Source organism: Macaca nemestrina, chromosome 3, assembly GCF_043159975.1.
Source record: "Macaca nemestrina isolate mMacNem1 chromosome 3, mMacNem.hap1, whole genome shotgun sequence".
In the NCBI taxonomy this organism is placed as follows: domain Eukaryota; kingdom Metazoa; phylum Chordata; class Mammalia; order Primates; family Cercopithecidae; genus Macaca; species Macaca nemestrina.
The window spans coordinates 93,764,946-93,790,106 of NC_092127.1; the positions used below are offsets into that span (position 1 = coordinate 93,764,946).

At 36.2% G+C, this 25,161-nt stretch overlaps 1 protein-coding gene across 3 annotated transcripts in view; it reads left to right on the top strand.

Moving 5' to 3' along the window:
* Positions 1–25,161, top strand: part of LOC105464214 (unc-5 netrin receptor C) — a 387,289-nt gene that overhangs the window by 215,251 nt on the left and 146,877 nt on the right. For all 3 annotated transcript variants that reach the window (XM_011711873.3, XM_011711874.3, XM_071093291.1), the window contains exon 2: positions 4,550–4,771. In XM_011711873.3, the coding sequence (XP_011710175.1) occupies positions 4,550–4,771 (222 nt within the window). The remainder of the gene's footprint in view (positions 1–4,549; positions 4,772–25,161) is intronic.

A 25,161-nucleotide genomic window follows, 5' to 3' on the forward strand; every position in this document is an offset into this window, starting at 1 on the left:
CCAGCAACCTAAAGCTCCCCAGATTGATGTTCATAGCATAATATTTTCCAGTGAAGAATTAGGTGGAATGAAAGTCTATAAAAATAATATATGGCGAAAAGCTTTCTCTTCTTGGATGTAAATGAAAAAGCAAAAGCCTATGTGAGATAACAGAAAAAAGGAAATACTGAGATTTATTGATATCAAGATAAAAATGGTACTACTGTTGGAATGTCAGTATTGAGTAATAGTAGAAAGTGGAAAATTGAGTCAAATATCGGAGGAGGGTAAAAGGAATAATAACATTATATCTAAATCAAAAAAGCATTAAATTAATACTGAGTTCAATGTACAGAACAAAAGCAACTCTGGAAATTTACCTTGTTAATTTGAATGAACTACAAGTACAAAACTTGTTTCACAACTTAATTTATCAAGTCATTTTGCCCAGATAGCATGATGCAGTCAATGCCAGCAGCCGAGGTGTGCATTTATAGAAAATGTAATAATTTGGGATACCTGTGGCATGTTGCCAGAAATAAGTTCACAGTCTGAAGTTACTGTTCACAGACTGAATTCCTATTATCACCCTAATATCACTCCTTCAGATATTTATATTAAGAAATAAAGTGGTAAGAGGATGTACTCACTGATGTCCTTGAAGAAAAAAAAATCAATTTTTTTTATAGCTTCAAGTTTTGCAGCATGACCTTAATAGTATCATAAAGCTGGTTTTTTAAATTATTTTGTTATGTGGGGTTTTTTTTCTAGTATGGTAATATGAATTGCATGAAAGGTACTGATCTCAGTAAACAGTCTACCACCTCAGGGTGGAATCACAAACTTTCTTATCTCCATGGGTTCAGCAGTCCTTTAATGCCCTGAAAAAGTAAAAATTTTAGCATGGCAGGATTTTACTTATTTTGGATCAGAGGCCCTTTGATGGGCACTAGGGATCATCCAAAGGAAGGCCACGAACACATAAAGTCACACACCTTCCCTTGCACACCATTGCAAATACACTTGCTTAGAGAATTGATACGAGCCTGAGATTCTCAGTCTGAACAATTATGTTTTCCTTTAGAAAATATCTAATTACCACAAGAAGCTGGGAAAAACAAAGTTCCAAAATGAATATCCAATAATAAAGATGCAATTTCATTTTTCAGACTTTCCATGAAGTGACATGCTCATTTAACTGACATTTGTAGACAGGGCTGGCTGTCACACAGGACCAGTGTTTGGTTTAATGTTCTGCTGTCACCATCTCAGAAATCTTAATAAACTTTTAACCAGGGATCCTGAATTTTCATTCTGCATTGGGCCACACAAATTTTGTAGCCAGTCCTGTTTGTAGATATTTCTATTGTTAAAACATCTTATAATTGTAAATGAATCTGAGGCACTATAAACTCTAAAATCCTCTGTGAATCTCTTAGAAATGACCAAAGTTGCCATTAGTATAATATTCATGCATTTGTAAGATTTTTATTGACCCCATATAATGTGCTAGACTTATGGAAAATGAAAATGAAAACAATATAGCCCCTGCTTTCAAAGAGTTTCATTTCTAGTGTTAAGCATTTGTTATATATTTCTAGTTTTTTGAAAATTGGTAATAGTCTTATAAAACAAATTACAAAACTGAAAAGTAGATTCCTCCCCTTGTATGACTGGCAAATGCATTGCACAGAGGAGCTAAATATTCATGTAGGATAAATGGTATTTGTAGCTGATCACTTTTTATCTTTAAATACGTGTAGCTATAGCCATGCTGGATATTTAAATAAGTTTTCATCTATTATTTTAGTTGAAGAGAATTGGCTTGCTTGTTTGATTTTCAAAACTTTCTCTAGAAAAGAAAAAAGTTAGGATACAGTTTCATAAAAAGATGATTTCTAAAATAACACTGTATCTGAGAATTAATGCTGAAACTTAACAGTTTTGTATGGAGCAAGAATCAGAAAGTGTTCTTTTAGTATGTTTAACTTGATGGTGGGACCAACTTCCATGGTTGAGTAAGGTACCCAGGTCATATATTGTATGTGGAGAAGGTGAGGGTTTCACAACAGTGGTGAGCCTACTGATAATCAGCTTATTTGCATTTTATCATATCTGTCCCACTGTACGTATCTACTAACCCAAGATCTTGAATTTTCTATATTAATATCATTCTCAACAACTGAATTGAGTAATAGAAGTGATATGCCATATTGCCTGTAACAGGAATTCATCCAGGGCATAGGCTTGAATTTGCTTTGTGAATATTATAGGAAATCTTAATAAACTAATATGCTGGGGTTGGCCAAGGCATCTCTCTAGATCAACTTTTAAGAGATTGGTTCTGCCGAAACTATAATGATATGTAAAAGAAAAACTGGATTTATTAAATTAAAACATTTCTAATGATAGAAATTTTCCTTAATAAGTTGTATTTTCAAGTGTTAACAAATGTCTTGAAAAATCAATACTGTGTGAAACCTCAAACCAAGATATAGGTTCATTTCTCTTTACTTGTTGTGATCATGTTGTCTTAAAAGTCAAAGTTAAGGAAATACAAAGTTAGTGTGCCCATACATTGTCTAAATATATTGTTATTACTTTTTTCCCAGCGCTTAACAGAGCTGCTTTTGACTTTAAAATGTGTGAGTTTTTTGCTTCCATTTGTCTTTTCAGTAGTTTACAATAAAATAATCAGAAGAAAGAGATATACGCTTTGGCAAGGCAGAGTAATCAGTTTTTAGTGCCTGTAAAGTTTTCTCTAGCATGTGAACATATAAATACTTTTGCTATATTACTTAATAAGGTAAGGTTGTATGCAATCATCTATATCTTGCAATCATTCCTTTTCAGTTTTATCTTCTGAAATAATGGCTGAAAGATTTATTATACTTTGCATGCTTAAATAAATATAGTTATTAAATACATTCACATGTTTTTGTGTGTACAAACATAGTTAAAAAATAAAATCTAGTTGACCGCCTTCATGAATAGTAATAATTAAAAACAATAGCTAACTTCTATAGAATTTGAGTCATGTTTTTTGGAGCTTTTTTGATTATCAGCACTGTCCATCATCACATATAACAGTAAGTGCTTTAGAAAAAAAATTGGACAAGACCTTCAGGACATCAGTTTCATGCTGATGGATTTGTCAATAGTTCAGTTCCTCATCCCTTTTCCTTTCTGAGCTATGTTTATTTAAGCAGTCTTGAATGTTCTTGCATATTGACTAAAGGAGCTGCAATTGATGGAAACAAGGTTATTCTTTAGTAAGCTGACAATTTTTGTCCTTGATGTTCAACAATGGAAAAACTAGACGTGATGCCCTGCCAAAAGAAAGCAAATTAAGGAGGTAAAGTGAGAAAAAATATCTAGGTATAGGAAACAACATTTACATTTCAGTGTCATAAATTTACTACTGTGGGCAGCTTTGAATGCTAGTTTTGTCTAGTGATGCAAGTGAAGTCAATTTTTACTGCAAAATAGATTAGCAGAGACCGGACATCATTACTATTTGACAGCTATCTTATGACTTGAGTGAAAAAAGTTCCAAGCCAGTTTTCTTAGTGGACAGATAGATGTCCACTATACCAATGGCTATCTTCCAACACAGGACAACAACTGAAGGAGAAATAAAATGACTTTCAAGACAACATGTGAGCAACCAGCCTTTAAGTATCAATACCATACTCTATATTTACTACTGAATAAAAAGTACATTTAAAGAACTTGTAAAAATTTTTAATTTTGACATCAGAGTTTTCACATGACGTGTTTGTAACCAATTTGGGGAATTAGTAATAGCTTTGTTCTCCTCTATCCCAGTTGGAAGATTATTATTAGGCTGAACTTATTTATGGTGTATTGAAAAGACTGTTTTTACCTTGACTTTTGTACAACACAAGAATAGGTTTTATTATACAAAGCACTTTTATTATTACTTTTTTATTTTGAATCATGCAGAATCCAGGTTTAAAATGTATCTCAAAGTGTGCAAATTATCTAAAGTGGTTTTTAAATTTTGGGTTGAATGAGTATTTCACACAATGACATCTTTTGAAAATAACAACAGATTTGAGTTTGAATGTAAAGATCTTTAATTAAAGTTTCTAATATTTCTGCTCATCTCCTTGCAAAGGATGTAAGCTTTATCTATGAGCTTTATGCTTTTCAAAGAAATGTTTCTAATGAAGTCGCTCTTGCTTTTGTCTGCTCTCAAGGGTGACACTCTATAATAGGAAATGTAGTGATACATTGGGAAGATCATGGTTTTGAATTGAGATACACATGAATTCCAGTTTCAGCTCTCCTCTTTACTACCTATGTGCTCAGGGCAACTTATTTATCCTCCCTGATGTTGAGTTTTGCTGTGTATAGAAATGGGAATAATAATCTATATCCTTAGTTAAACGACCAGTCAATAGATCTAACATACTGCCTAACACACAGCAGGCATTCAAATCCCTTAATTACTGCATTTATAAGTCATTATTTTTACACAACTAGCAAATAAAAGGCAAGTTGTTACAATGTGTTAACCATTTTTCACTTTCTTCTCGTTTCTCAGACGACGACTTTTTTCATGAACTCCCAGAAACTTTTCCTTCTGATCCACCTGAGCCTCTGCCACATTTCCTTATTGAGCCTGAAGAAGCTTATATTGTGAAGAATAAGCCTGTGAACCTGTACTGTAAAGCCAGCCCTGCCACCCAGATCTATTTCAAGTGTAATAGTGAATGGGTTCATCAGAAGGACCACATAGTAGATGAAAGAGTAGATGAAACTTCCGGTGAGTTTTCCATTGCATTTGCATTGCAGTTCAAGATTCAGTTACTCACTACTCTAGCCTGGGGCCATACTATAATTTCAATTAGTAGAATGGAAAATGGAGTTATTCTTTGAAAAAAAAGTTTTGAATTGGTTGGTTAAGATTTGGTGATCTTGTTTCATGTGTTGAAAAGTAAAATGGCGTGAATAAATCTTGACTTGATTCCCGTTGGACTACATGAGATTAAAACATGGTTCATACTTAAGAAGATAAATAATGCAAATGAATAGACTGACAATGTTAAATGCCCTAGCAAATAATATTCTTGAATTGCACTTGCGTGGTAGTCAGATCTAAATAGCCTGAGATCTGGGAAGCATTTTTAACTAGGATAAATTGAACGTGTTTACATTACTGTCTAATGTTAATCCATGTGCGTAGTTTGCCCTTATATTTGTTAAGGATTTGTAAATGTCGTAGATTCAAAGTATCTTATACTCATAATTTACATCCAAAAGTGAATCCTAACTTCCTAACTCTTATCTAAAATTAAATTAAGGGTGATTCAGAACAGTGATAGTGTAGGATCCATGAACAGAAGAAATGGTAATTGTAGCCCTTTCTCAGAGGGTCTTGATCTGATTATCTTTGCCGCGGCATGGTTAAAACTCCTGACTTTGTTGCTCTGTAAATACCATCCTTAAAGATAAAATACTAAAGGCAAAGAAAGGATGAAGTAGATTCTAATAACCTGTGGGATTTCAATTAGATATAAAGGAAACTTTCTTGATAGCAATTTTCTGCTACACAATGGATAAGTTAGGGTGGTTGTGGAATCTCCTGGAGTTCTTTTAAATTGGAAACATATATATCTTTCCATGGTAGTATAAGTGTTTTTGCTCTCCAACAGAGAGAATAACTCTTTGAACTTTCATATATCTTCCAGACTTATGATTTTGTAATGTTGACATATATTTAAGTATTAATACTTTATTGTTCAACGTTTTCAAGCCAAAGAATATCAAGCATGACAAAAATTGAAGCATTTAAATATCTTTGTTATCCTTCATAGATGTCTTTCTATACCAAAATGGATACACATGTTCAAAATCCAAATTGTAAATAATTCATATTTGTACCCAAGTGTTGGATTAACCAGAGACAAGTAGAGACCAGCACTTGAGGGCTCTACTTTCTACTTTCAAGGTCTGCAACAAAGTAAATAGCATATTGAGGTGACAGAACATAAAGAAACAGAACTGACTATGAGAGGACTGAGAAGAGGCAACTTTTTAAAAAGCATTTGGGGCATATTCTTTATAACATAAATGGTCTTTGGAAAATCAGGTGGCAACTCTACATAATTGCTTGTCAATTTGTGAATCAATATGCTCACTGAATGCAAGCTGATGACTGCAGATACAACTGGGTATCCAATTGTAGGGTAGCTTACTTCAGGGAATTGTCCCACCTCTTGGTCTAATTACTCAGAAAATAACTCCACCAGATGTCTTCAAAATCTCAAGTGGATTGAGTTGTATTTGTTTCAGCTCACGTATTTGTACAGATTTCAAACAAATAAGCTTTAATGATAAAAGGAAAGAGAAAGAAATCACAAAAGCTCAAATATGTCACAACATATTCAGGCTTATCTTTACTAAAATAATGAAATGCCTATATAGGAAGATTATAAATAGAAACAAAACTATTCTAATATTGAATGCTTCTAACAATTTCATGCTATGTTGGTAACACACCCACACACACTTATACACATATATTGAGAGAGATTTCCTTTCTGTGAAACCCTTATTTTTAATAATTCTACACAAAATTCGTTAATATTATATACATCAATGATTAAGACTACCTTTTAAATTAACTATAAACTAAAATAGTTTGCATGTTTTCATTTAAATTCAGGAGAGACAGATGAGAACTAAGGGATGATTTAGGAAATTCAATACTTTCTCAGTTCTCCTGAGATTCAGGAATGGAGTGAAATATAATATAGCTTTATTGGGAGCTTTCATTTTCATCCAAAACTTTACAAAAAAAAAAAAAAAAAGCCAGCATCCAGCCAAAAGCTAACATACTAGACTCATGTAAGTATTACCTTTAAAGTTAGGAAAAACTTGGTGGGAATGTAAATTAGTACAACCTCTATGGAAAACAGTATGGAGATTTCTCAGAGAATTAAAAATAGCACACCATTTAATCCAACAATCCCACTACTTGGTACCTACCCAAAGGAAGAGTAATCATTACATCAAAAAGATACCTGCACTCATATATTTTTCATAGCTCTATTCACAATAGCAAAGATAGGGAATCAACCCAAGTGTCCATCAGTGGATAATCAGATAAAGAAAATGTGGTATATACAAACAATAGAATACTATTCATCCATAAAAAGGACTGAAACCATGTCTTTTGCAGCAACATGGATGGAACTGGAGGCCATTATGTTAAGTGAAGTAACTCAGACCCAGAAATATATTAATAAATGCCACATATTCTCACTTGTGAGAGCTAAATAATCTGTACACATGGATGTTGAGTGTGGAATGATAGACAATGGAGACTCAGAAGGGTGCAGATGGGTGAGGGGGTAAGTGATGAGAAATTACTTAATGGGTACAGTGTATGTTATTCAGGTGATGGATACCTCCAAAAGCCCTGACTTTACCACTATGTAATCTATTCATGCAACAAATTATACTTATATCCCATAACTTACTACAAATAAAAAGAATGAAGTTAGGAAAAAGACAAAGATGCCCACAGATACCATTATTAATTGGTATTATTCTAATCTACCAGCCAGTGCCATTAGACAACACAAGTAATGAAGAGGTACAAAAATAGTAAAGAAAGTGGAAAATCATCATTTATGACAAATTATGTGATTTTGTGCTCCTGGAAAATGTATGCATTTTAAAAGAAAAAAAATTTTTAAATCAAGAGAATAGAGAAAATAGCTGATAAAAAATTTGTATAAACAACCAACTTTCCTATGTACAGACAGCCAATTCAAATTAAAATGCAGTAAAAGATGTCATTTAGAATAGCTATGTAAAAGAAAACATGTAGGTATATACTTAACAAAAATTTTGCAGAATTTTTTAAAGGAAATTTTAAAATCCTACTTAGAGGCAAAAAGATATCATGACTTACATTAAGGAAACACACATTACTCTTGAATGGAAAGGTCAAATATGTTTAAATGTCTAATACTTATAAATGAATCTGTAATGTCACCGTCATTTTATTAAAAATAATTTGGGAAAATAGCTGAGAGAATTCTTAAATAGTAGAGTAATGAGAAAGACCCAACTCATTATAAATATAATGCTAAAGAAGTTAAAAGAGTTTGATCTTAGCAGAGGATAAAACATACAGATTAATGGATTAAAATAGAGATCAAGAAACAAACACCTAAGGCATTTGTACCTATTACATTACCTAGAATGTAATAAAGATCAGTTTTTTAACCAGTGAGGAAAATAGTTTATTCCGTAAATTATTTCATAAAACAAGATAGGAAGTTCAAATTGAAAAATAATAAAGAAAACCTGAAACTATCTCATTCTTTAGAACAAAATAAATGCTAGATGTTGGGGCTTAAAATCATCATCATCATCGCCACCATCACCATCATCATTAGGAGAAAATTTGGCAGTTGGTTGGTTGGTTTCAGTGGTGAGCATAGTCTTTTAAATCGGGACACACAATCTATAAGTCTTACAGGAAGGCATCATTAAACATGAATATCCAAAGTAAGAAAACCACAAACAAAACCAAGAGACAGAATTAAAAACTAGTTATAGTATCTGTGGCTATCTATTAGCCAACAGGCTAATTTTATAAATATATAAATAGCTCAAAACTCTATTTAAAGAAAAGATCAGCAACCCAATAGAAAATTGAGCAGAGTTGTTGACACAACAAGATACAGGAACAGCAGTGTAAATGGTAATTAAGTATCTAAGGAGATGTCATCAGGATCAAAACGTTTGTTAACATATGGTGTTGATTAAAGGCATAATGTGTTGATGGGTGTTTAAATTGATACAATCTTTTTGAAGGCCAATTTGAAAATACCTTCAATATTGAAAGGTATATAGCTTCTACTGAGTAGTTACAAACCTAGAAACTATCTGAAATATAATTCCAAATGTGCACAAAGGTTGGCCATTGAACCTTTGTTGCAGTTGCATATCAGGGACTGTTTATCCCTACTGTGATACTTTTAAATTTATTTTTTATTTTTTTGGAAACAGGGTCTTCCTCTGTCTCCCAGACTGGAATGCAGTGACGTGATCATAGCTCACTGCAAGCTTTAAACTCCTGGGCTCAAATGATCCTCCCACCTCAGCCTCCCAAATAGCTACAACTACAGGCACACTACCATGCCTGGCTAATTTTTCATTTTTTGTAGAGATGGGGTCTTGCTATATTGCCCAGGCTGGTCTCCAAACTCCTGTGCTCAAGTGATCCTGCTGCCTTAGCCTCCCAATGCACTGGTGAAACAGGAGAGTTCCCTCGACCACTTCTGGGGCTTGCAACAGGGGTATGGCTCATTTACTCTTTAAGCTACACTCAAACACCTTTTGAGAGGAGGAGCGTGCAGGTGAGGGGGTGCAGGAGCTGGGGCGAGTGCCTTTGGGCTCCAGCAGGAAGGAACCCTTTACCAGCCTGCAGCAGTGACTGGAAGTTGCCTGTGACAGAGCTTTGGAGCCCCAGAGGGTACGTGTTATAAACAGTGCTCTTTCAGCTTTGCCTCCACAGATGCCTTAAACGTGAACAGCTCCGTGAAGAGTCATTGTGACAGCCTTTTTGGGTTCCTGCACCCAGTGTGTCCTGAATTCTTTTTCAGCATTAAGGAAGAATCAGGTCACAGGAACAGTTTGAAAGGTGATGAATGCGTAGGATTTTATTAAGCGGTGGAAGTGGCTCTCAGCAGAAAGGGAGCTGGAAAGAGGATGATATGGGAAGAAGGTGATCTTTCCGTGAAGCCCGGCCATCTGCGGCCAGGCTCCTCCTCTCCAAAGCCATGCAGTCAGAAGTTATACTGCGTCTATCTGTAGTCTCCGATGCTCAGTTGCTTCTCTCGACATTCAGCTGCTTGTCTCTCTGCCAGCTAAGGTCTGGGGCTTATGCGAGCACAGGATAGAGGGGCAGGGCAGGCCAAAAAAGGTAACTTGGGCAGGAAAACAGGGGGCTGTAGTTTCCAGGCTTGAGGATGGGGCCTTTGCTGGGGAACTGCCCTCTTCAACTCACTATTTCCCTTCCTCCTGTCCATATCACTGGAGCTACAGGGGAAGAGGCCCACCATACCTGGCCATCATCCATTTTAAAACAATGAGGTTGCATCAGATATATATGAAGCTATAGAAAACTCTCTGAGATAAAACTTAGAATGAAAGCCAAAGTAGAGAAGACTGTGTACTGTGTGTGTGTGTGATATGCTTCCATGTATAAAGAAAGAGGATGCATGTATATTTGTAGGTGCATTAGAATTTTTCTGGAGAAACATAAAACAAGCAGTTGACACCTTAGAGTCTGGGGTGATAAAGGGACTTTTATTGTTTGAGGTTTGTTTTTTTTTTTTTTCAATCCTGTGAATGTGTTATTTTCATAATAAATAATGAAACCTGAACAAAAGCCCGTACCACTTTATTGCCTCTCTTTGCCTGCTATCATAAATCCCCAATATGGACAAATATTGGTGGAGAAATTTGTAGGCTTTTTATGTTAAAGTTTTTTGCTTTCCTGTGAGATCAGAATATCGTGAATGCAACTGAAATAAAGGCATTTGTTTTTTTAGGGGTGGGGGTTGAGGGGTTTTTCTTGAAGCTAGATTCGCCCTGCAACTTTGGTTCTCAACTGGAGTCTGACTGTAGTATTGGTGGGGATTTATTGGTTCTTAATAGCAAGAAATTTTAGAATACATTAAGTCCTGAAATGTATTTCAAATCAGGTAAATTTTCTTAGTATTGGAAAAAATCAAATCTGGTTATCCTATGATAAGACAGAGAAGAGACATTGAAAACAAGTTGTTTTTATACATACCTCTGCCTTATAATCATATTTAGAAGGATATTTAGTGACAACCAAGCTACATTACCTTGAGACTAAGAAAAGTTGACTACATTCAATAAAATATCTATCAAAGGTAACTTCATATTTAAAAACTGCAAGACAATAAAACTAAAATAAAACAAATTTCTTCTCCAACTCATAAGATCGTCTTTTAAATTAGGAAATCATTAAATAGGAATCAAATACTTATTTATACTCACTGATTATATCTATCCATTGATCATAACAAAATGTACTGATTGAAGATCATTCATTACCATTACTCTTTGCCTTTCCATCATTTAAACCACAATTGCATTTCTTACATATAAGAAACAGAAAAGTGGAAAGCAGCTTATAATAAATCATTTAGAAATTTTCAATATTTGAAAGTTCTTGATTTGTTAATACAGTAATACATGCCTATGTTGCCTTCAAAATTCCATAGAAATCATGATCTACTCAATATTTTGTGGTTACATTTTTAAGAAAAACTCAGGCTCCGCTGTTCGCTTTCTATTTACTTGAAGTCTTTTCAACTCTTGTTTCCATGGTACCTAAGATCTACCATCTAAAAGCAAATATTTTTTCTCTGTGAAGAAGCAAAGAGGTTTAGAAAACCATGGTTATGTTGAAATTTTAATAATCCCTGAGATTTTCCTTCTTCATCTTTAATTATTCTCAAGTTAGCAGAAAATATCAATGAGGTCAACACAACAAAAAGAAAAGTTCCAGGCCTTATCCCAAACACCTTACATGTATTCTGTTCTTTAGTCATCACAAGTGTCTTATGAGATAATTTCTAAGAATCTCCTTTGGTAAATTAGGAATCGGAGGCTCAGCAGGATAAAGAAACAAACTTGCCTCAAATCACCTAATGAGGAAGTGATGCAGCCAGGATATGAACCCAGAGCTCTCTGCTTCCAAAAACTTTGCTGTTGGCCCTGTGCCTGGTGTCTCCCTAAGTTTTGCATAACTACTGAACACAGAACAGTTAGTCTAAAAAAACAGCTATGCAATACAATTATTTCTTTTCCCAGGAAAAACAGCTCCAGAGTGTCAGCTGTATGTGCATTTTTCATGTTTTTATTTGCCTTCCTTGCTTTGTGTCAGGTTTTCCACATGCAGGCCTTTGTGATTCTTTAATATAATAACATAAGCTAGTGTTTAGGGTCTGGTTTTTCATTCTTGAAGGCCTTTGCCTTTTGGCCAATTAGCAAACAGTGATCCTTAATGGAAAAAAGGAAGTGATGAAGAGAAGCTATAATTGGGCATAAATTTAAGTGAATTGTTTCTAATCAAACCTCAGCTTAGGTGTACTGTGCTCACTCAAGACCCCATTTGTTGCAAGAGTGGGAACAATGAAAATCCTCCTCCTTTTGTATTCCTATTTCAGATACCTTTTCTCTCCATCTGGGTACCAAAAATTAAAATCTCAGCTTCATCCTTCACTCCAACAAGCAAAATGATCATCAAGTATTGCCAATTTATTTTCAAATCATCCTTCTGTTTTAAGTCTTGCTTCTACTCCCCTTCTACTCTTTAATATATACCTCTTTGATTATCTAAATAGCCACCTACATCTTCTTTATTTTGGCCTTTTTTCGAGCAGTTTATTCTCCAAGTAGTTATAGGCCTAAAAGACAAGTGTTCAAATGGTTTTTCCAAGTGGTTGTCATTCCCCTTCTTAAAAATATATAATGGTTCCCCTTTGTCCATGAAATAAAGCACATCCTCCTTGATCTTATCTTCAAAGTCTTCAGTATAATTGGCTCCTAATCAAACTTTCTAGCCTTGTCCCATAGTTTCACCTTTACCACATGCCTTGTATAGTAAGCTGATAGGGTTTTTCCTCTTAAACTGTGTTCAACAAACCACCAGTGTCTTATAAGTTCTTAATAGATGTTATTTTGGAAAACAAGAAAACAAAAACTTTGCAGCCAATGTAGGAAACGCTGCAGTAATTATATTCCCTTTTTGGAGAAAGTACTAAGTCATCTTAATCCATCTGGGCTGCTGTAGCAAAATACCACAGCCTGGGTCGTTTATAAAGAACAGAAATGTATGTCTCACAGATTTGGAGGCTGGGAAATCCAATATCTAGCAGATTCGTTGTGTGATGAGGGCCTGCTTCCTTCTAGATGGTGCCTTCTTGCTGTGTCCTCACATGACAGAAGGGGCAAAGGGTGCCTCCCTTGTCTCTTTTATAAAAGCAGTAACCCATTCTTCATGACACTTGCCCCCATGGCCTAGTCACCTTCCAGAGGCCCTGCCTCCTAATACCATCACCTAGGGAGGTAGCATTTCAACATATGAATTTGAGGGGATATGAGTAATGAGACCATAGCAAACGTATATTAGCACAACAGTCCCCAACCTTTTTGGCACGAGGGACCGTTTTCATGGAAAACACTTTTTCCACAAAGTGGGAGGGGGATAATTTAGGGATGATTCAAGTGCATTACATTTATTGTGCACTTTATTTCTATTATTATTATATGGTAATATATAATAAAATGAATATACAACTCACCATAAATGTAGAATCAGTGGGAGCCCTGAGCTTGTTTTTCTGCAGCAGTCTCATGTGGGGGTGATGGGAGACAGTGACAGATCATCAGGCATTAGATTCTCATAAGCTGCATACAACCTATATCCCTTGCATGTGCAGTTCACAATATGGTTTGCGCTCCTGTGAGAATCTAATGCTGCCACTGATCTGACAGGAGGCAGAGCTCAGGATGTAATGCTCTCTCACCTGTTGCACACCTCCTGCCGTGTGGCCTAGTTCCAGTACTGGTCCGTGGCCTGGGGGTTGGGGACCTCTGTATTAGCATGTGAAAGTCTTAGGAAAGGTCTGTAATGAGAAAATCTTATTTATTTATTTATTTATTTATTTATTTATTGAGATGGAGTCTCGCTCTGTCACCAGGCTAGAGTCAGTGGTGCGATCTCGGCTCACTGCAACCTCCACCTCCCAGGTTCAGGCGATTCTCCTGCCTCAGCCTCCTGAGCAGCTGGGACTACAGGCGTGTGCCACTATGCCCAGCTAACTTGGTATTTTTATTAGAGACTGGGTTTCACCATGTTGGCCAGGCTGGTCTTGAACTCCTCGTGATCCACCTGCCTCAGCTTCCCGAAGTGCTGGGATTACAGGCATGAGCCACCACACCTGACCTGATAACCTTTTTACTATTTGTCAACTGTAATCTTTTTCACAGAATCTCTATTGAAATATCATGAGATCTTAATGTCACACCAGGAGATGATTTAGGAAATGCCACTCACAGATTTTCAAAGGGGAACTACGGGAGATCTGTATAAACTCTATCAAGTGATGCATACTCTTTTCTTTATAGTTTGGAGCATTATAATCATAGAAACATTAAGTTTTGAGAACTATGGCAGTCATTTAGTTCAGCTTAATTAATTGTTGGCATGCTCTTCATTAAATTGAGTGAAACTAATTTTTTATTATCTTGACTTTGTGAACCTGCTTACATCACATGGAACTTCAGAAAATACATTTGTTCACATCTTGTCCTCTTATTATTAGTCTTAGATAACTTGAAAAAGATAATTATCACATCTCTTTCCCCAAATCTCTCCCCTCTTTAGTCTAAACATTATAGGTCAAGAGAAGGCTTCATGAAATTCAGGGCCGTGTCTGTCTTTTTTTACTGTTGCTGCTCCTGCTTAACATGATGTTGGGTACTTAGTAGGGACTCAATAAATACATTTTGAATGAGTTAATTATCCTTTATACCATACTTTTCTTCTCTCCACCTCTGTCAACACCTTATTCATTCTTAAAGAAGTATCTCAAATGCAATACTGTGAATGAATCTTTCTATAAAAACCCAAGTCATAGGTAAATATGTCCTCATTTCTGTTATTTGTACTTCCGTTTTCTTTATACTCATGGTAATTGTGGAAATACTATGATAATCCCTATGAAATCATCAATATTTAGCATTCAACCTTTTTTTTTGAGATGGAGTCTCGCTCTGTCACCCAGGCTGAAGTGCAGTGGCATGATCTCGGCTCACTGCAACCTCCACCTTCTGGGTTCAAGAGATTCTCCTGCCCAGGCCTCCCAAGTAGCTGGTATTACAGATGCCTGCCACCATGCCTAGCTAATTTTTGTATTTTTGGTAGAGACGGTGTTTCACTGTGTTGGCCAGGCTGGTCTCGAATTCCTGACCTCAGGTGATCCACCTGCCTCAGCCTCCCAAAATGCTGGGATTATAGGCATGAGCCACTGTGCCTGGCCAATATTCAACCATTTCTGAAGTGCAGAAGTCACAGTCTTATATTCAATATCATGTGTTATTTATTAAAGTTATATTTATGTATACATTTATTAATAGAGGTGCATGTATATATAATATATATAATCTCTGTTTCTCCAACTAGATTGGAATGGTATGGTATGGTTTATCTTTTGTAAAGCTTTTTCTTTTCTGTAGTTTATAACAAGGTGCTAAGTACAGGCAATGATCAATGACAGTTTATTTTCTGAGATTATAGCTAGTCATCCCACTAAATTTGTGTAACTGAAATTTAGTGAGACAAACCAACAGTGTGTATTTGGAATATTTCATGAATAGGTAATTTGAGGAATACATAAAGATAGCTTAATCTTCTGTAAGAAGAGTTACTTTATACAATAAATATACCTATCACACCAATTGTTATTATCCATGTAATCATTTTAAACTCAGTTCTCATTAACAGAGTGAACAATTTCAAAAGGAAGTTATGTGGGTTTTGCTTACATTTTAGTAAATGATGCATAAAATTTGAAAACTCTACTTGAACCTCATTCCATAATTTGTTATTTAAGTCAGTAGGAATATTGCCTTTGCAAGAATGGAGCTTTATATCTGTAATACAGTTGTCTGCCAATGAAGATAAATGATTCTGGAATTTAAATCAATTATTTATTTGATTTCTTTCTCAGAGGTACTTATTTCAATACCAGAGACTAACAATTTTTTCTTTTCAGTATGAGGCTGGCCCCAGGGCTGAGTAAATAAAAATAGAAAATTGATAAGGACCCATGTAGTACATGAGGCTATTTCACTGAGTTAATCTGATAACTTCACAAGATAGTAGTTGCTGGTTAGTCATAACAGAATATCAATTGTCCTGGATTGAAAGGTGTAATGTTTTCTCACCTTTACTTTGCAATCATGTTCTAGGCCATATCTGTGCAATAAGTATATGTTATTAAAATTTTCTATGCAGTATTTGAAGATTCAGTATCCCATGGGGAAGATTTTTTAATGTTTAAATCTTATTTTTCATTTATTAGTGTTCACAATTGATTCATCCTTATTTCACGTTGACTTTGTCTTTAAACACCTGGGCTAACATGGCCAACATAAACTCAGCTGCAATTACAAAAACATGGTTAGATCAGAGTTCTAGAACCTGAGTGTTTGTTGCAGTTGCTTCCATTATATGACGCAGATGAATCTCTGCTAGCTGACTTATTTGAGCTCACCTTCTGCATATAAATGTTTTTCTTTTCATTCTTTTTCTAGCTTACAAAAAGAAGAGAGTACTTGAAAATTTTTAGGCTACACATTTAGATTCTTTTTGTTTCTAATCTATTGTTGTCATGAAGTTTTTATTGTTATTGTTATTTGTTCATTTTTGGTAATTCCAATATTTGCAAATATCAGTATTATAGACCCCGTGTATACTCCGGAACACCCTGACTATATCCTATTTGCAGAACTATGTAATTTTAATTTAATTATATCCCATGGGGAAGATTTTTAATGTTTGAATTTCTACTGTACAGAAAATTTTAATAGCATATATTTATTGCACAGATATGGCCTAGAACATGATTGCAAAGTAAAGGTGAGAAAACATTTCACCTTTCAATGCAATTTTAGCAAGTTGTGTTTCACTAGGGGAAAAGAGAAATTTTCTAAAATTATACACAGTGAGAGTTTTTAGTGTAATAAACACAAAGGAATTCTCCCCTGCCAATTAACACTTAGGGCAAGGTTACTTGTAATACATAACTCCTCTTCTTGTCCACAGTGAAGATGAAAGCACTGATTAATACAATTTAATCAAAAATATGCATATAAGTAGATATGTAAATACAGACCCACATATTTGCATGTGTGTGTGTTTTTCCAAATTCAGAAGAGAAAAAATCAAATTGTATCCATCCTCAGGCCCACATAGAGGCTACAATAAGAAGCTGGAGTCCAAGGAACATTCTTCATCTAGATAATATGCTACTGAAACAGGCATTTCAGGAGCAAAACTAGTGATTGTGTTGCTATAGCAATGTTGCCACGTGCTCAGCAACCATGCATATGCTGTGTGCTGAGTTTTAATATGACCACTTCGAAGTGAGAATAGCACAATTGTTAAAAGCCATATTGTACTTTTTAATCTAACCTTTGGCTGAAGCATGTGAAGAGTTTAAGAAGAATCTCTTTTACTTTTTTTTTTTTTTTTTTTTTTTTTTTGAGATGGAATTTCTCTCCTGTCACCCAGGCTGGAGTACAATGGCATGATCTTGGCTCACTGCAACCTCCACCTCCTGGGTTAAAGTGATCCTCCTGCCTCAGCCTCCCGAGTAGCTGGGATTATAGGTGCCCACCACCACACTGGGCTAATTTTTGTATTTTTAGCAGAGACAAGGTTTTACCATGTTGGCCAGGCTGGTCTCGAATTCCTGACCTCAGGCAACCCGCCCACCTTGGCCTCCCAAAGTGCTGGGATTACAGGCGTGAGCCATCTTTTACTTTATTTTCATGGAAGAAACATTTAAAAGAGTTTGGGGTTATCATATAAAACAAATTAAGCATCATTTTAAAGGAAGTTTAAGAAACAATGTATGCTTAAAAGAGAGGGTCCACTTTCAAAAGAGCATAGCTTTTCTCCTAAAATTTAAATATTATTGTTGGGTGTCTGAACCTATTGTGCTAAATATAAGTAAACTGGTTGGTAATTATGATATAATGATCCAGGCTATTATTCCATTCTATTTGTTTCCGTATCACTGAATCTTAGTACCCACTATTCTCTCAATAATTTGGTCAAAATCCTGATGCTGTTTCTCTCTTCCCACCCTATCATTTTTTGCCATCTTTGAAAACACAATTAAGAACTTTTTAGTTAAAAATTTCCACAATCGATGAATAATCAAATGCGAACCCTTGAGTCGGGGGTACATCGCTAACTAGCTGTGGATCATATTGTCTTCCCCCGTGTTTACCATCAGTCCTGAGTCATCGCTCAGCTAATGCTTGTCAGACCAGTCCTGGGGAAGCCTGTTGAAATATCCATTCTTGCCAGATCCTCTAAATAGTACCTTTTGGAGATATAAAAACCAGCCCATGTAACATGAGCACTACCATTAGCCAACTATCAGGGTCTGGCAAAAAAGTAAGCACAGCATGTAGGAAATACAGTATCTTGCAATGAAAAGCAATTCAGATGAGGGAGCCTTGGACTCATTTCTAATTTCATCAAAGGTTTAACCTGATTATAAAAATTGTGTTCTGGAAGAAAGTTTCCAGAACATGAAGGCAAGAGCCTCAAGGAACTATTAGGCAGGAACTGTCAACCCTGGCTGCACTTGACAGTTACCAGGGGGGATTTTTGAAAACACCTAGGTCCTGGCCCCAGCCCCAGAGATAATCATTTAATTGGGAACAGGCCATAGCTTTTCCTCTGTCCGTTTGTTTTAAGCTCTCTAGTAATGCTAATGTACAGCCAGGCTTGAAAACCAGGGCACAAGAGAGATGCTATTTATTGTAGAAGTGTGGCAGAGAGGGAGTACATAGATGTTCTGTTCAAAATCCGTGACCTAGATACTTTACTTGGTGCTGTAAGTAGAGGCATAACCAAGACTTGATTACTGCACTTAAGGATATCCCAGTCTGGAGGGAGCAAAAGAGAGGAGGAAAAAGAGAGATGGGGGGAAATGAGTATGCTTTACGATTTGCTCAGGTTTGCCTCTCATTCTGAGAATAAATTCATGAAACCCCTTGGTAGTCCTATGGTATAGAGTTACATGGATAGAGCTCCTGCTTTCTTCAATATCCTTTCCCCTGTCTCTGCCTATTAAACCGCTAAAGCAGAAGGATAGCAGCCTCCTGGGGGAAATGCAGGGAACTCTCAGGCTTAAGTGAATTAAAATTTCACCCGAAAAACCCAGGGGAATGTTCTGTACAAGGCGAGTCCAGGAATGGCAGGGGGTGAATGGCATACCTCTTTTTATAGCTGCACCCTGGGTGACCCTGGACAGTGATGCCCTCTGTATGAAGTGACCTCAGTGACTAAGAGGCTGCCTCTCCAAACCCATTCTGGGGGCATTTGTGAAACCAGACAAACACTGCATGGTAGACAGTTTCTTCTCACCTTTTTGCTCTGTCGGGTTTCTGCATCCAGGCTTTGAATGGACAGTAAATGCCCTTAGTCACTGCATTTGTCTCCTAGGCTTAAAACAACAGAAATGTATTTTCTCATAGTTTTGGAGGCTAGAAGTCTGAAATCCAGCAGAGCTGCCCTCCTCGGGGAGCTCCAGGGGAAAATCTGTTCCTTGTCTCTTCCAGTTTCTGGTGGCTGCCCTGGCACTCCTGGGCTTCCAGCTCCATCACTGCAATCTCAGCCTCCATCTTCATGTCACCTTCTCTTCCACATCTGTCTGCTTCTCTGTGTGTCTCTTCCAAGGACTCTTGTCATTGGATTCTGGGCTCCCATGGATAATCCAGGATATGGATTACCTAAAATTCTTGTTTATATTTTTCAAGGTGAACATATTTTTATCTGCACTGATCTGTATTTTCCCCTCTGCTGTCCTCCCAGACTGTCTCCTTATCTCAAGACCTTTAACTAATGACTTCTCCAAAGACCTTTTTGTCAAACAAAGTAAGATTCACAGGTCCCAGGGATTCAGACATAGACATATCTTTTGTGGGACACCATTCAGCATTCAGCCCACTACAGCCACCAAACATTTGTCAAGAAAAAATCACTTAATATGACAGTGCAGGAGGGAAGTGATGGTGGAGAGACCGAGTAGGAGTGGTGGGAACTGAACGTAAAGGGACTTACTCACCTGGCTGTTTTCCCTCATTTGGTCGGTATTTCTAAAGTAACTATAAATGGAACAGGCAATGAAAGCATTCCCTAGTGTTCTTTATCAGCTTTCTGAGGCCTCCCCCAGTCTGCTGCCTAATACTCAGGGCCAGAGACAGGAAGAGAACTGCACAGCCAGGCTCTGCATAGCGCTCATTTTCCTCCTGCTCACAGCATCCTTGCCAGCCCCTGCACTGTGACAGCCCTCCCATCTCATTCTCATAGCCAGCTTCTCATACAAGTTCTTTTTCCACATTGTTGCCAAAGCCAAACCAAAATAGCCAATACAGTCAAAAGAGCTTCACTTCATAATTTCCTTTACACACGCACATATACACGTGCACGCACACGCACACACTTATTTTTGCTTGGCCTAGCAACACAATGGGAATGTAAACACGTTGTTAATGCAGCCGCTCTCAGTTGGCTTCCCAGATGGCTTGAGTTCAATAGATTTTTCCCCCTGATTTCCTCAGCTTCTCCTAGCAAGTGCTAAACAGCCATTATGCCTTTTCCTGCACATTGAGATTCATCTGCAGCTACTAAACTGCCTCCAAAGTGCTTCAATTTTGCATGAGCGCTAAGCTGGGGACTGGGAGACATTACCCAGTGCTGAAGGCCCAGATCATTAGAAAGAGCATGTAAATCCTCTGAACCAGAAATAAAAAGTGCAGAGATTTCCTTTGTGAAGTCCCAACTGCTGCTTTATGTAACACGTGAACCTTTGGCGAGGTTTTATGTGGCCCCATTCCCTTTTATTTTTGCTTTTTTTTTCCCTTTTATTTTAGCATATGTGTTCTTTTTTTTTTTTTTTTTTTTTTTTTCCAAGCAGTGAGATTTCCATCAGGAATATATGAAATTACAGCCATTCTCTGTCGTTAATTTTCTTCTTAGGACCTCAGATCCCTCTTCACTTTTAATAGGGGTGATACCTGAAGTATTGCTAAAGGATCTCCTACATGGTAGACTTTTGAAAAAACTTGCTGAATACCAAGAAACTTTGAGGTGGATGGACTGACATTTATAAGATATGTACAGGGGACAAAAATCTATATTATTTAAGTATAGATGTAAGGAGTGTGCAGGTATTGGATTATGGACAGAAGTTGGAATACAAACTAAAAGGGATTGTGAAAACTATTAATGAGAAAGCAGTGGTTCTATTCTTCTCATTTTTCAATAGGTACATCCCTGTACATTATTACCTAAAAGTCTTGTTTGTATTTTTCAAGGTGAACATATTTTTATCTGCACTTGATCTGTATTTTCACTTCTGCTGTCCTCCCAGGCTGTTCGTCAGACCATCTTGCCACAAATTAAAAGTGTGCCTGTGGTTAGCTCCGAAGTGCCTGTGAGAGGATGAGGAAGCTAGGCTTGGAATCCTGAGAGCCCCACGGTTTTGCATGCTGTGGGGCTGGGCCCACACTCCAAGTCCCTGGCTTTGTAACAAAAAGCACTTATGATGGAAAGGTTGACTCTCCATCTTTATTTATTATTTCCTTTGCAGTAGGATTTTTTGATCAGTTGTAATAACACTTATTTTGATCTATCATGTACCCACTTAAGAATAATAAACCAGGCTCCTTTTACATGTTTTCTCTATAATTATTTCCTTTTTTTCCATGTATATATAGAGTAGGTCATGCTATCTTCCTTTTAGGATTCTGAGAGTAAAAATGTGTACTTGATGTACACTTAATGATCAGATACAGCAGTTCATTATTTATCTCTAAACACATTTCCAAGGACATTTATTAACCACTGATTTATTCAACAGTGAATATGCAAGTGAAATCTGACAGAAGTGTTACCAAATGGGCTTATAATAAGATATGAAGTAAATGCATTCCAACTTGGAAGTAAAAAGAAAATACTAGATGAATAATATGCATACACATGCAAACAGAGATGTTAGGTGCACATGTATACTCTCTATATGATATATCCATTTTTATGCTGAAACTCAGTTTTGTTTGTCAGCATGTTGTATGTATCCTTCAAGCTAAATATTCCTATCCATTAATTTTCCTTTACTAAAAACATAGCTAATCATGAAAACGTCATCATCTTTATTAGTGTTAGTATCATTGCAAAATATTATTTACTGTGATTCATACCTCATGGCTCCAAGTGCATATATTAAATAGCTACCTTTCATCTTCTTCTTCTAGTGGAAATTGTTTATCCACTAAAGTATGTGTCCTTTGAAGCAATACATTTGTAAAAGAAAGGAAGAAGAACAAAACTTTGCCTGGAGATATGAATAGACATATGATGGAAGCTGTTTGTTCAATTGTCAATATTATACAGTTACATAAATGTCTCAGGGAATTGGAGCTCATAGTGGGAAACAGTCATTTTTCTTTTTTTTCTTTGTAATGCTAGTGTAGAATAAACATGAAGACATTACAGGTTCCAAACATACTCAGAATCTGGGTTCACTCCTGCCTAAGGCAAGAAGAGCTGCCCTGAACAAGGTCACCTTCCTAAGATTGTTATGACAATGAATGTACCATTTATTGTCACATGTTTCAGCCAGTCCATCTTGGGAGTAGGGGGTGTCTAAATGTTACAGCAGCTTACCATAACATAGACTTAAATGATATGGAATATAATATGCTTGGCACACAGTAGGTTTTCAGTAAATACCAATTGAATAAATGAATGAAAAAAATACTTATAAAGTCCATGAAACTTTGTTGCTTTTTACCATGGTCCAATGCTTAGCTCCAGACAATTAAAATTTATTTTTAATTTGACATTTTGTTAGATACACAATTCTGAGGGTTTTCAAATATCTGAATGTTTGATTTTAATATTATGCCCAACTGCCTCAAAATGCAGAGGAATTTATTACATAACAAAATGTTATTTTCAAAATTTCATGTTTGCAATATTTTTCAAAATGTATTTTCCAGTATAAACGTTGAACAAATTGATGTGAAATGCTAGGTCATAGTGTTTAAGTACCATTATCATTTTCTTTACAGTCAATCATGTTTTGATGTTTTTGCGAGAGATAATAAAACTAAAACCACAGAAAAGTGACATCTGATTTGTGGAGAGCCTTGAATAGCAGCTAGAGAGCTCCCTGAGGGGGCTCACATTCTAGTTGGAAAGTGAAGGAAGACTCCAGAAGACATGATTATAGTCATCAATTTTATATCTTTTTTAAAATATGGATGTTAGCTTATTCTGCCCAAAATTAGTCAAAACTAACCTACTTAGTAATGTCTGTTCAGTTGCTTAATGTCCCTGCCTCACCTGTGTTATTGAATAAGGATATAGGGAATGCCTGATAGAGGAGCTGTGCAAGCATTGTGGTTGGCAAAATAAGTAGATCTTCTACACTTTGATTCTTCATGTCAAGGTAGCTCCATTATATCTACACTTCAGGATGGTGGGGTTCTGGAGGGTTAGTAAAATTCCAGGTGGCTTGGCTGAAGGACAAGAAACTTAAAGGCAACTCCCTGAACTCATTTCTAGTGTTCTAAATCCATGTCTAAAGAACCTAGCCTCATCTGCATTGCCCTGAACAACTGAAATCTTCACTCAGACTTGACTTGCCCGACTCCACTGAAAATTCCCCAAACCAGTCATGTCTTTCTCATCTAGGTACGTGCCTAATATAATTTTCAATTAGCGGTGCTCTTCTCCTCTGCTAAGTCTTTATAGTACCTCAAATGATAATTTAATTTTGGGAATAGAATACAGCTTTATTCTCAAGATAATTTTGATGCAGTACATTTTAAAGACATTTTATGGATTTCAAGTACTTTTGTAACTGTTATTTCATTCATTTTCTCACAACCCAGCAAGACAAACACATTTTTAGTCTCATTTCACAAGATGGGAGACCAAGGTTTGATGAATTTAAGATTTGCCAAAAGTCAGAAAATAAACACAGAGCAGAATTCTACTTTCTTATCTCAATAAATCACTAGGTAGTTGTGTGTTAGATGAATATGTTTTCAGTCACCTAGTTGCAATAATAATTGTCCTGGGTGAGTTGAATTTTGAAACATATGAATCTTTATAGTGTTCTTTTTAAAGTTTCATTAAGACTATGAAACACACTGCTTTTCAGATAAACAAATAGCAATCCTCAATAGAACGTACTGTGTGTGAACTGTTATAAGTGGTAGTCACTCAGAGGTGACTGCTGTTAATGCTTGTTTTCAAATCATTTGGAGTAAATGCAAAATGAAAGTCCATGAAGATGAGTAATTATTATTCTGGATACATATATCTGGTTTCCACTGTCAGGCAGTGTTTTTAGAGGGTCACCAAGATTATTGTTCTTAACACTTATGATTAATGACTTGAGGTAAGATCAAAGATCTGAAAACCATTTTGTAATAATAATTAAAATTAAAATTATTAAAATTCCTTTAAAGTAAGTCAGTTTATCCTTATTTACTAATAGAGACAAATCAATCTTCCTGAAGCACGTCATTTTAAAAACTGTCATTTTACCAATTTACAATTTTTACAGTCTCACTGCTCCAAAGAACCACCTTCTCTAGCTGCCATTCAAAGCTCTTCACGAATCTCTTCTATCTAATTCAACACTTATTCCTTTACTCAATGAATGTAAACTACTCTCCCCTGGAGTGCTCTATGTGTTTTCATCTCTGCTTTTTGGCTTCATGCTATTCTGTCTTCCTGAAGTGTCTTTGATTCCTTTCTCTAAATCTTTAAACTGAAACCTTGTTTCAGTGCCAATCTCAAATATTCCACTTTGCCATGTTCCCCCAGTCTCTCCATCTGAAACTATTTCACTATAGCTTTTGTCATGGGATTTTCAGAATTTTCTAAATCTTGGATTATTTTTATTCAATAGATCAACGTAGAGAATGCTAAACAAAACCATATTGAAAGCCATGATGAAGTGAGGTTCTGTGGCTACGTTGACTGTAGGGCTCTGTGGTTTAACAAACTGAGGGAAAATGGTGCTAATCTGTACTAAACAGACTTCTTTACTGCAGAACTTCTGACCAATGCCTTCAATATGTGGATGGACATTCTGAGTTTTGTAGAAGCGGATGTATTACACAGAAATTCCCAAACTTGTTTGACAATGGAACTCTTTTCTGAGACATAGTTTCAGGAATATCGGTGTAGTGAAAGGAATAGGAACATTGGATTCAGACAAATGTGGGTATAAATCTTTATTTTGGCACTTATTGGCTGTATGAAAAATTGTT